This window comes from Crocodylus siamensis, chromosome 2, assembly GCF_052110815.1.
Source record: "Crocodylus siamensis isolate JL-2025a chromosome 2, ASM5211081v1, whole genome shotgun sequence".
In the NCBI taxonomy this organism is placed as follows: domain Eukaryota; kingdom Metazoa; phylum Chordata; order Crocodylia; family Crocodylidae; genus Crocodylus; species Crocodylus siamensis.
In genome coordinates, this window is record NC_143396.1 from 124,965,602 (window position 1) to 124,978,346 (window position 12,745).

General features: G+C 44.0%; 1 protein-coding gene across 1 annotated transcript in view; it reads left to right on the top strand.

Moving 5' to 3' along the window:
- PAPSS1 (3'-phosphoadenosine 5'-phosphosulfate synthase 1) overlaps positions 1–12,745 on the top strand; it is a 61,631-nt gene that overhangs the window by 3,872 nt on the left and 45,014 nt on the right. The window contains exons 2-5 of the mRNA XM_090036735.1: positions 5,230–5,344; positions 7,357–7,592; positions 8,801–8,939; positions 12,086–12,204. Coding sequence (XP_089892861.1) covers positions 5,230–5,344; positions 7,357–7,592; positions 8,801–8,939; positions 12,086–12,204 — 609 coding nt within the window. The remainder of the gene's footprint in view (positions 1–5,229; positions 5,345–7,356; positions 7,593–8,800; positions 8,940–12,085; positions 12,205–12,745) is intronic.

Sequence of the window (12,745 nt, forward strand, 5' to 3'; positions counted from 1 at the left end):
CAGGTGGACAGCAAAACAGACTAGTGACTCCCCTTGGATTCATTTTTTCTCATAAAGTATTTCAGTGTTTACACTAACAAAGGATTTCATTCAGTGTTTAAGAATTGGTTCTTGGATGTGGACTCTAGGAGTTCTAGGGTTGCATTAGCTTATTGAGGGAAAAAAACTCAGTAAGAAGGCAGAGGAGAGTTGCACCTTGAAAACTTAACTGAATCAGAGGCTCTGTTTTTCTCTTCTTATTATCTGAGATTCATTTAGCTTATAAGGTGCATCCCTACTTTGCCTTCTTAGACTTCAAAGTTACATAGAGGGTAAGATGGATAGTTAAAAAAATGGACTTCAAGTTACTTGTGCTTTCAGGGTTGTGAGACTCTGACCTGAAATACGTGGAGGTATTGTTTAATAGTGCAAGTGCACTTACCATGAACAGCAATTAAATGTGGTGTGGTCCGTCTTGACGTTATTGCTTACAAAAGGTAGCTAATTATGAAATGTCAGCATTGTGTGTGTTTTTCATGAAATGTGTTTGGGGTTTTTTTAAAATTTAAGGTGCCTATAAATCAGTGAAGCTGGTCCGCTGCTTTGTAATTACAGTGCGTTGGAGCAGGCTTGATTAATCGAGTTTGCTGGAGCTAATTACCATACTCCAGCATCATGGAGGTGGGAGCTTTTTATCTAAAGCTTGTTTGACAAGCTTTAGTTAAAGTGCGCCCACCACCATTTTTCAGCACAGGGATGCTGATGCACAAGATGATCCGGGTGCTTTAGTTCGAATTTCCGTCGAATCGAGTCAGGGACTGAAGCTTTGCACAGCTTTGTTTTTTTTCTTGCTCCTAAAGTGCAACCTGATGAACAGGGCTGAGTAGAGATGCTTGTTTTTTTCCCCATTGCAGTGCCAGCTGTTCCAATTTCACACCTAAGTAATTTTTCTTTGAAATCAGGAAGCAAGTCTAGCCAGCCACCTTTCTGGATTATGTCTAGTTCCTTATATACATATGAACTATTTTGTTTCTTGAATATATTTCAAGTTCATATGTCCAGTGAATTAATATATTGGCTGTGGTTTCATGAACTTTTCTTTCTGGAGGCAGGAAGAACAGGAACTGATGATGAATCCAGTTTCTTTCCATTTGCTGGTAATTTGGGAGTCTTCCATAGCAACTCAGGGGGCCTAAGCCAATAGAGAGAAAATTTAAACTTTTTTAAAGAAAACAACAGCAACAACAATGATGGTGATGATGATGATGATAATTATAACAGTAATGATGATGATAAACCCAAATGTGAAGGCATTATTCTTTTGCCTGAGGCACTTGTAATTGCTTTTAGGTTTTAAATTGACAAGATCTTTTACTGTGCAAGGGGAAGCTGGCAGGAATCATGACAGTTTCACTTGTTTTTCTGTGAAAAACAAGTTGTGGCTCTCACAGGTAGCCTCTTATCTTGTCTTCCCTTCCATTTAGAGCTGGTATCCAACTGGTTGGCTTAGACTTCCAAGAAACATCTGGTAAATGTCCAGCACAAGGTTCACAAACTTAAGCAAAAAAATCAAAACGTACGTGTGCATGCGTGTGTGTGTTTGTTCTCTCCTATGCAGGATGTATATAAATACTTCCAAAGACTGAGTAAAAAATTTGAAAATACTTCAGCAAAAATCAAGGCAAGTGTAGCAGGGCTGTTCCTGCTTTTCCCATTCCTGTCTTCATACAGCCCTAAAGCTAAAGAATCAGTTTGTTGGATGTAGTGGAACATGTCAGGTCTGGAGAAGGATGAAGCAAACAAGCTAATGTTAAGAAACAGAAACTGAGGTAACTTTCCATTTCTTAGGTCAGTGGTGCCAGATCTCCTGAGGCTCCAGTAAGTCATTTGTTGTTGCTCCAGTTTAAGGTAGCTCAGGCTGCCCAGTGATAATTGGTAAGCTGTATGCTTGGTTGAATTTGTGTTGCAACTGCTTCCTTGTTATGCCAAAGTAAGAGTAAATTCATCAGCAGCTCCTTGATAAAGTGCGTCTGTTCAGAGCTGTTCACGAGATCCGTCCAGCCCCTCTTTAAAGAGATAGAGATCTTTTTCTCACCCCCGTGAGTAGGAATTTATTTACCTTTGCGCATGCAAAACAGAAAACAGTGCAACCAATCTTTTGAGATAAATGTGATCCTATTTTTGTAGTGTCATGACATGACTGTGGGTGTTTAGTTCTACTAGTCAAGCCTGAATGCTTAAAATTCAAAATTAGAGGGAAAACTGAAGAACTGATCAGAGTGCTGTTTAGAGGAAAGACTGTCTCTGTGTTTAGGAGCTGATGACCAGAGATTCTGGTTTCTCTGATTAAAAACAAAAAAACCCCAAATTCTCTTCTAAACCTCCCCAAATCTGAGAGTAAAACAAAAGGCCTCTCACTTCTCAACCACAGCCCCTTGGCCCTGCTGGTGCCCCGCACTGCCCCCTACAGCCCCCCCAGCCCTGCCAGGGCAGTGGGACCGGGGACCTGGGTCTGCAGCTCCCTGCCTCATGCAGGAGGGGGCAGTGGCTGCTGCAGCAGAGTGGATCCCACCCTCACCCCCTGCTGCCTACCTGCTGCGGGCTTGGGGGGCGGGGGGTTGGCACAGCTTCCTGCTGCTGTGTGCACTCCTGGAGGGGCAGGGGGGACCCTTGCTCTCCAGATTTGTGTGTGGGGCAGGCTGCCGGGAGCAGGCTCGGGCTTCCACCCTGCTGCCCTTCCCCAGGGCCTCTGCAGCCCAGCGGATGCAACTTGGGGCTGTGCAGGGAAGCTGCTTGCTGCTGCAAGCTCCCTGTTACCCTGGCAATGTGTCCGCTGCCCATGCGGCAGCAGTGAGGGGCACAGCCCTGCACCCATGTCCCTGTTGCTGCTGCACAGACGGGGATGCCTCACCAGGGCAGTATGGAGCTTGCAGTGGCAAGCAGCTTTACCACATGGCCTCACTGTACCCTACAGTGCCAGGTCACAGCGACCCTGGGGGTGGGCAGCAGGGCGGGAGCCTGAGCCCGCAGCAGGCGGCCCACCCCCACCTGCAGTACATATATCTGGGAAGCAGAGGTCCCCACTACGGCCCTAGGAAGGTGCGCAGAGGCAAGAAGGTGGCCGCTGGATGAGCTGCCTGCGGCCCTGTCCTGCTCCCCTTCAGGGCCCTGCGGGTGCACGTTGTGAAGTGCAACCTCTGTTGACCTGTATTGTCACTCTTTGGTTAACACTGATTGCACGCGGCCTTTCATAGTAGCTAGGGTCAGGAGGGACCTGAACAGATCATCTAGCCTGACCCCCTGCCCCAGGCAGGAATGAATGCTGGTTCACAAGACCCCAGACAGGTGATCATCCAACCTCCTCTTGAATTTGCCCCAGGTAGGGGTGAGGACCACTTCCCTGGGAAGTTAGTTCCAGATTTTGGCCACCCTAACTGTAAAATATTGCCTTCTGATCTCTAACCTAAACCTATTCTCCATCAGCTTATTACCATTGTTCCTCATCACCCCAGGTGGTGCTGGGGAGAAAAGGGCTGTATTTATTTGCTGATGATCTCCCTTGATGAGTTTGTAGGCAGCCACCAGGTCCCCCCTCAGCCTCCTCTTGCTGAGGCTAAACAGGTTCAGGTCCCTCAGTCTTTCCTTGTACGGCCTGTCCTGCAGCCCTCTCACCAAGTGGGTGGCCCTTCTCTGAACCCTCTCCAGGCTGGCCACATCTCTTTTGAAGTGCGGCACCCAGTACTGGATGCAGTACTCCAACTGTGGCCTGACCAAAGTCGCATAGAGGGGGGAGTATCACCTCTCTGGACCGGCTTGAGATGCACCTTTGGATGCATGAGAAGGTACGTCTGGCCTTGCTGGCTGCTTCTGGCATTGGCGGCTCATGTTCATCTTGGAGTCTCTGTGCCTCTGTGCTTTCAAGGAGGGAACTCCCCAGCCTGTATGTATGCTGTGGATTCCTTCTCCCAAGGTGCAGCACCGTGCATTTATCTACGTTGAACCCCATCCTATTCTCATCTGCCCACTTTTGCAGTCTGTCTAAATCTATTTGCAGCCTCTCTCTCCCTTTAAGTGTGTCCACCTTGCCCCACATCTTAGTGTCATCAGCAAACTTGGACAGCGTGCTTTCCACCCCCTCGTCCGAGTCGCTGATGAAGATGTTAAACAGTGTGGGCCTGAGGACTGAGCCCTGGGGTACCCCACTGCTCGCATCTCGCCAGGTTGAGTATGACCCATCTACCACTACTCTCTGGGTGCGCCCCATCAGCCAATTTTTTTACCCATCCAACTGTGTAGGCATCAATGCCATAGTTACTTAATTTATTGATGAGGATGGGGTGAGAGACAGTGTCAAAGGCCTTCTTAAAGTCTAGAAAGACTACGTCCACGGTGACACCATCCAAGGATTTAGTTACTTGGTCATAAAAGGCAATCAGGTTGGTCAGGCAGGACCTGCCTTTGATGAACCCATGCTGGTTGCCCCTGAGCATGAGCTCCCCTGCTGGCCATCCACAGATGTGCTCCTTGATGATTTTCTCCAAGATCTTCCCAAGTACCGAGGTGAGGCTTACAGGCCTATAGTTACCTGGGCCCTCCCTCCTCCCTTTCTTGAAAATTGGGACCACGTTAGCCAGTTTCCAGTCCCCCGGCACCTGACCAGATGACCACGAATGCTCGTACAGCCAGGCCAAGGTCTCCACAATGTGTAAACTGAAGCTGTTACGAACAGGATTTGTTTTTACCAGAGCCCACCCCCAGGATTGACAGGGCAACTTGTCCAAAAATTGGGGATTTTTTTTAGATCAGAGAAAACCAGGATCCCTGCTTATAAGGAAACTGGTGCACTAGGTGAGCAAGGCACAACAATCTCCGTACTCTTATCTCCCGGTGCCACAGAAAGTGTTGTGTTCAATTTTATTGCTTAGTTTCAGGAAGGCCTGGACTGTAGCCAGGAGCTTTAGCATGACTCGGTTTGTCTGGTACGTAAGCAATTTATATTTTAATACAGTACTTGAGTAACTAGCCTCACCTCAGATGCAGGGAGACAGGAGGTTGTAATGCATGGAGTCCACTTTGTGTGCTGCCTGTTTGGGCACTTTAGTTTGTGCACCTTAGACTGGTTCAGGTGTTTATCTTTGATTTGCCTCTAAGTCTTAGTTTGGACATGTGAATGACTTCTGACAGACCATGGCAACTTAATTTATCATTTGAAAAGCTGACAGTTTAATCAATTTGTTCTTCTTTCTACAGGGAATGCAGCGAGCCACCAACGTCACATACCAAGCCCATCATGTCAGCCGGAACAAGAGAGGCCAAGTGGTCGGGACAAGAGGTGGCTTTCGTGGTTGCACAGTTTGGTTAACAGGTAGACTCAAAGCTTTATTAAAGCTTTTCTTTTTCTGTTTACCCATTCCAGCTTCCTATTTTAAAGAGGCTTCGTCATTTGTTGTTTTGAACATTTTTCTTCATGAAGGGGGACTCGCCTTTAAATTAAAACAAAAGAACAGTAGGTGTTTCATAGTTCATAGGGTCAGAAGGGACCCGAGCAGATCATCAAGTCCGACCCCCTGCCATGGCAGGAAAGAATGCTGGGGTCAAATGACCCCAGCGAGGTGTCTATCTAGCCTCCTTTTGAAGACCCCCAGGGTAGGAGCGAGCACCACTTCCCTTGGAAGTTGGTTCCAGATCCTAGCTGCCCTGACTATGAAGTAGTGCCTCCTGATGTCTAGCCTGAATTTATTCTCAGTCAGTTTATAGCCATTATTCCTTGTTACTCTTGGTACCTGCTGGTCTCCCCTGGTAAGTTTATAGATGGCCACCAGATCCCCTCCCAGCCCTCTCTTGTAGAGGCTGAATAGGTTCAGGTCTCGTAGCTTCTCCTCGTAGAGCCTGCCCTGCTGCCCCCTGACCATGCGAGTGGGCCTCCTCTGGACCCTCTCCATGTTGTCCACATCCCTCCTGAAAAGCGGCACCCAGAACTGGACGCAGTACTCCAACTGCGGCCTGACCAATGTTGCACAGAGGGGGAGGATCACCTCCTTGGACCTGTTCGTGATGCATCTGTGGATGCATGACAAGGTGCAGTTAGCCTTCCTGACCGTGTTCTCGCATTGGCAGCCCACATTCATCTTGGAATCGGTAATGACTCCAAGATCCTTTTCTGCCTCTCTGCTGATGAGAAGGGAGTTCCCCAGCCTACAGGTATGCTTCTGTTTCTTTCTTCCTAGGTGCAGTACCCTGCACTTGTCAGTATTGAATCCCATTCTATTCTCATCCACCCACCCCTGTGACCTGTCTAGATCTAGTTGTAGCCTGTCTCTTCCTTCTAGTGTGCCCACCTCTCCCCACATCTTATGATAACTACTGCGCTTATGAGCTTATGAAACTACTGGAGTTTCACTGGTGGCCTTTTGCGTTCCACTGGTGTTGTGGGACAACTTATTGAACCTCTTCAACTGGTTAATTACAGTGCCAGAGTAAACATTATCTAGATACCTATGAAGAATACATAGCGGTTGGCTTACTAGGGAAAGCCTTTCAGAGAGTATTATTTTTTTCTGGGAGCTTTGCTGTTTTCCCAGTGGTTTTAAATGAAATGTAAGGTATTGCTTTTTTAAACTACAAAGCCCTTATAGAATTCGCCTGCCTGTTTGTAGGAAGGAGAACCAGACAGGTAGTCTGTCTTGTTGCCCTGTAGGTTGATCCAACAATCTCCCCTCAGAAAGAATCTCCCTCCGTTTATTAGCAAATACAGTCTTCTCTAGAGCACTTCCTGCCAAAACCAATTATTATTGTTATTTTTTATTAATTACAAGTTACTGCTGGTATAGTGCTGTACCATATTTCTAGTTCTTCCTTAGCCTTGTTGCCAGTAGCTTCATGACATGCTTTGCCTTGAAATAGTGAGAGATTAGCATCTGGCAACATACAAAAACATGTAACACATGTGATGCACATAAGCAGTCCTACTGATGATAAACTTATGAAACTCCTGTTACAATTAAGCATGTGCTTAAGTTTGGTGCTGGATTTGAATGATCATGAGCTATCTTAAACTACTCGTTACTGTTTAATCAAGGCTGTTGCAAGAAGTCTTGTATGAGCAGTACTCTAATCCGTCTCTGGTATTTTTCACTTTCAGTGGAATGGAGCCAAAACAAGTAAGTGTTTTATTGTAAACAGTGATGCTTCTATTTGCCATAGCCTTTCTGGCCTAGTTTCTTTTATGTTGAGAATATTTGAGGGACATGAGTGTCCATAGAGAGTCCACTGAAATTAATTGCTTTTCTTGTTATCTCTTGTTCGATCATCATAGTAAAATAGTGAATTTTATTGTGCTCAATGTATATGTTTATTTTTGGAATTAATTTTTTTTAGGATTGTCGGGGGCTGGGAAGACCACAGTTAGCATGGCATTGGAGGAATATTTGGTATGCCATGGCATTCCATGCTATACTTTGGATGGTGACAATATTCGCCAAGGCCTTAACAAGAATTTGGGCTTCACTCCAGAAGACAGGGAAGAAAATGTCCGCCGTATTGCCGAGGTGGCTAAGTTGTTTGCAGATGCTGGTCTGGTGTGCATCACTAGTTTTATCTCTCCTTACACTCAGGTAAGTTTTGTTTTGCCAAGCTTTACATTTAGGGTGCTGCAGTGCAGCTGAATCATTAATATATTAAAGTCTCAGCACAAAAAAAGATGCATAGAACTTAATTCAGAGTGTCACTCAAGGAAAATTTTTTGAGTTCTAGGAGTTGTCATGTTAACCTCTCTCAGATGATAGAGTATGCTGACCTATCTTTTTATCTGCATGTGAGGCATAACATTGCATGTGTTTTAGAGATACAATGCTAATGGATAATTTGCAAATTTCCTAGACAAGTTAAGCTCTTTTAAAATATTAATGCAGTATCTGCTTTTGCTGTTCTTCAGTGTGTCTCGTTAACATTCACAGAATTGCAAATTCAACATCAGTGGAATATGTTTTGGTGGGTATTTTGGTACATAGTGGGTGCATCTACCTGAGATGCTTTACTGCAGAGCTGATTAGTCAACTGCAGTAAACTGTCACTATGTACACGTGCACCTCTATTAGGCCGGAGTAAACTAATTAACTCTGCCTTAGGATAGTACTGCCTGACGCAAGTACTGTCCTATGGCGGAGTTATTAACCCCCTTGCAGCACGCTTGTAGATGGTGACTGGGGCTGGCAGGAGCACTTAAGGGTGCCTACAGTGTGGGGGTTGCCTACTGGCTAGCCCCACCCTGGAGTACCCTTGTGCCCTGCCCAGCCCCTCTGTAGCACATTGAGCTGGGGATGGGGTGGGGAGAGCAGCTCCAGGCTGGCATACTAACCCCTGGACCCCCTGGCAGGCGGGGCTGCACCACCCAGACTTAATGTGCTGTGGTCCTGGGCACACATGTAAACGCTGTACCCAGAAGCAATAATCTTCAGTGTGAACTGTGCTGGAGTTTGTTGCGACAAATTAATATCGAATGTAGATGTGCATATTGCTTTTTAAAGAATTATTTGGAGAGTTCAAGATCATGGAACAGAACAGAACCTTTAGAAATGCGAAAAATACTCTTTTTGTATACTTGCTTGGTAATCTGTATTTAACCATGAAAAATGGTATTTTTATAAAGGTGGCTAATGTGTTTGTATCATGTGGAATGCTTGCATCTCATTTCTCTCTCTGAAGGTGTTAGTTTTTGCATTTATTTTTAAAAGCTAATTGTTTCCTTCTAAAATTATTTTTCTTTATTGCAAAAATGGAATTTTAAAAATGTTCAAATTATTTTCCCCATATCCTCTTTCAGGATCGTAATAAAGCTAGACAGATTCATGAAGGTGCAAGCTTGCCATTTTTTGAAGTATTCGTGGATGCTCCACTGTATGTGTGTGAACAGAGGGATGTCAAAGGACTTTATAAAAAAGCCAGAGCTGGAGAAATTAAAGGTGAACCTAAGCAGAGTCACTTTCTTTCCTTATTAAACTTATTTGTAATCCTAGCCTCTCTGAATAAATAAATAGTCCACTCATGCCATATCTCATTGAGATATGGCATCGAGTTGTATAGTTCCATGGGTAAGGCACCGGTAACTGGCACTTAGGAAGTCTGGAAGATTCTGTACTTGCAGCAAAAGACCTTGGGCAAGTTACTTTGCCCACATGTGATTATTTCCTTTCCCAGCCCATACATCTAACATAGATTCCATCTGAATAGATTCAGATTGTCAAGAGGGATTACAGTTTTTGCTAATTGCACCTTGGCTAGCACAATAAAGCCCACTCTGTTTGTCATTTGTACACACAACTATAATGCTAATAATGACCTGACAAAAACTCTTGCAGAAAAGTAGTGCGTTCTTAATCCAGAACCAGTTAATGGAAAATGCTTTTGCAAATATAGTCACTTTTTATGCTAAGGTTGTATGCTGTTGTTGTGTTGCATGCTTACTGCTGCAAATGGGGTCTCTTTCTTTATTGCTCCTGAATAAAGAAAATGAACAAGAACTGAAAAATACCTTGTAATATGCTGATCAACTGTCAGAAATTTTATTTATGGGCAGTCTTAAAGGCACAGTGCCTCTTTAGCTAGTATGTCACACCTTTTAGGCATTAACACTACCTGTTTTACCTGCATTCAGGAGTTAAACAATATCTGCTGCCATAATTATGACTACAGGTATCGGAGGTGACTGGCTAATTAAGTATGCTCCATGATATTATAAATGTAAAACCTTCAACCTGGGTTGCTTGTTTCATTTCTAATCCTATGTAGAATATTGATTGTAATGTAAACATGGCCTAATATTTTGCCAGTATGCTTGTTTCAGACCACACTCCCTAACTGATGTACCTTTTAGCAAAACCACTGGTGTGGATGCAAACAAAGGATTCTGTCAGCTTAGTTTTTTATTGTTTGAGGAGGTGGTGTAGAAAAATCTCTTTTCCTGTTGTATGCTGGATCTTCCCTAAGGGACTCTGCTGATGTAGTATTGCTGGTATATCTGTAGCAGCAGAAAATCTCTCTCTCTAAGTTATTGACATTATTAGGACACTTTATTTCTATATGGGGTTTTTATTTGCACTATAAAATACCCTAAAGACTCATATTAATTGTAGCAGGTTCTCTTATGTCCTGAATAAGAGGAGGTGCATTATTTTAAGCAGTAATGATTTTTAAGTGGCATGCTTAGGTAGGGTGGAAGCAGACAAAATGCTTCAAAGTATTTTGCAGGCAGTAGCTCATAACTCCGAACCAGTGGATCTCAAGTGAGGTGCTGCAAAGCCACTTTAGGGGTGCCATGGTGCAGGTGCCACCACTGTGATAGCCAGGTGGAATTGCCCCATACGCTTTGTGATTGGGCAGCACTGTGGCATGAAAATGCGCTTCTGCCTGCATTATCTGATAAACCTTAAAAAAGGGAGGAATGCCTGGTTCTGTCATTGATCTTCCCGGTCCAGCTCTGCTTGGCATCTGCTTGAAACAAAGGTGCAGATGGGGCTTCTTTAATTTGGTGACACCCTAGTTAAGAACCATTGCTGTGCTGTCTCAACTTACCTCAGTGGTTTTCAACCATTGTGTAGCCAAATTTGAAAAAAAGTTATGGAGGGGTGCCCTAAATCTAGCAGGGTTGAGAATCACTGCTTTGACCGAATCTGTGCATTGAGGGGGGACAAGGTGGTGAGCTGGATTGGGTTGCCATCAGCTGGGGCTTCCTTCCTGAGGCAGAAACAGTAGCTCCCCCAAAAGCACCTTCCCTTACCTCTTTGACGTCCCAGCCACCCTGGAAAGCGTGACCACCAGCTCTCCCCACTCCAGTCCCAAATACCAGTTTATGAAAATATGAGACCTTCCTCTTTAATTTACTTCCTCTTTATTTCTTTTTAAGCTCTTTTTTTACTTCTTTTTACTTAATCCTTCAGTGGTTGACTTCCTTCATTTCACCACCCTTCCCCAGTTCTCATTTCCTTTCCACCTTCCGTTTCATACCCACTCCTATTCCATTAACTCTCTACCTCCCAGCTGCATGTTTCTGCCCTCTCCCGGCACAACCATCTCCCTCAACCTAGAGGCAGGGATAGAAGCCTGTCCTGGCTCATCAGCCCTGTAGTGGCAACTCCTAGCTGTAGCTCCTAGTGAGGCCCCTGCTTGCCAGCCCTGTGGCAAGTCATGGTTGTGCAGGTGGGGGACCATCAGAGAGTTTTTAGCTTGGAGGTTAACTGATCAACATTTGGGCAGCTCAGAGTGTAACGTGCAGCAAGGTTTTTAGGCACCCTTGATGGGAAGAGTCTCTGAAAGCTGCTGCTATCTGTTCTCTAGCATTTTATATGCCATCATTTGATCCTTCTCTTGAGAAAGATGAAGCTTTCAATTTAGCAGCCCCTTGAGTGCTTACCTACCTCAATGTTGGTTCCATTGACATGCACAATTGGAAAGGTGGCAGAGAGATTAATAATTTCTTTACTTCAAAGCAGCATGATAAATGGGGCAAATTAAATGATGCTGGTGGCTGAATTGGGCTATACATATTATTAAGGGTTGTAGCCCTATAGCAGATTTTTACCTCAGTTTGCAACTTCTTGCAGTGGGTCTCTCCATTAATTATTCAGCTCTGCCCTTTAGAGGTTGTTTTTCAGTTTCAAGCTAGAGCTTATTAACTATGCTTGTATTGCAGATAAGGGAAATACTTAAGATTATTCCAAATCACATACTGTATCAACTCTAGTAAATATTGAAGTTACACACCAAAAGGGTGTATATAACTGGATTACTCAAGGCTGGTATATATTGTGCTTTTGCAATTTCACTTCCCTTTCCTCCTCATTCAGAATACATCTGTATTAAAATGTGACATTTGCTATTTACTATATAAAGGTTCAGCTAGATGCAGAGATCTGAATGTGATAAATTACCTGCTAAGGAAGAAGAATTTCTATGCACAATAAGAAACCTACCTAGAAAACTGTTTGCTTTCCCTTTCTGTTTTTGTTGATAGCTGGGGCAACCATGATGGATAGAGCAATAGAAGCAATAGTGTGACATTTGGAGGCACCGATTTTTAAATTCTGGTTTGTTTGTTTTTTTTGTCATGCAGGTTTTACTGGCATTGACTCTGAATATGAAAAACCTGAGGCCCCAGAACTAGTGTTGAAAACTGATTCCTGCAATGTAAATGATTGCGTTCAACAAGTTGTAGAACTTCTTCAGGAAAGGGTGAGGAGAGAAACTTTTCTCAAAGGGGCAATGACTTAAATCTGTCTACATATTTAACTTTTTTTTTTTTAAAGAAGTTTTGTAAAAGCAAAAAACAGGAGAAATGCTTTGCACAATTAACACCCTCCCCCTTGTAAACGGTATCCTTTAAATATACCTGCTTGATTTTTAAACCCAAACATTGCAACAAGAATATCCTAGAAATGAAATATTCTCCAAAAAGTGAAGCTGTATAACTGCTTTGACAGTAAAAATGAATTATCTGCAAAAAGCAGTGCAGGAATAAGTGAGCTTGAGGCTCCTGGGTTGTGACATGCATATGTGACAGCATATACCTGCCTGAAGTAGTATATTCATGGTTATATAAGAGATCTGTGGTGGACCAGGGAGTTGAAGCCTGTCCTCATATTACAACTCTTCACTCCTGTGTCAGTCTACAACACTGAATAATGGTTCTTGGCACAGTTCAACTGGATTGCTTTGCCTCTTGCCTAGGGCACACTAAAGCTTTTTATTTCTACCCTGAGGAATGAAAGCAAGT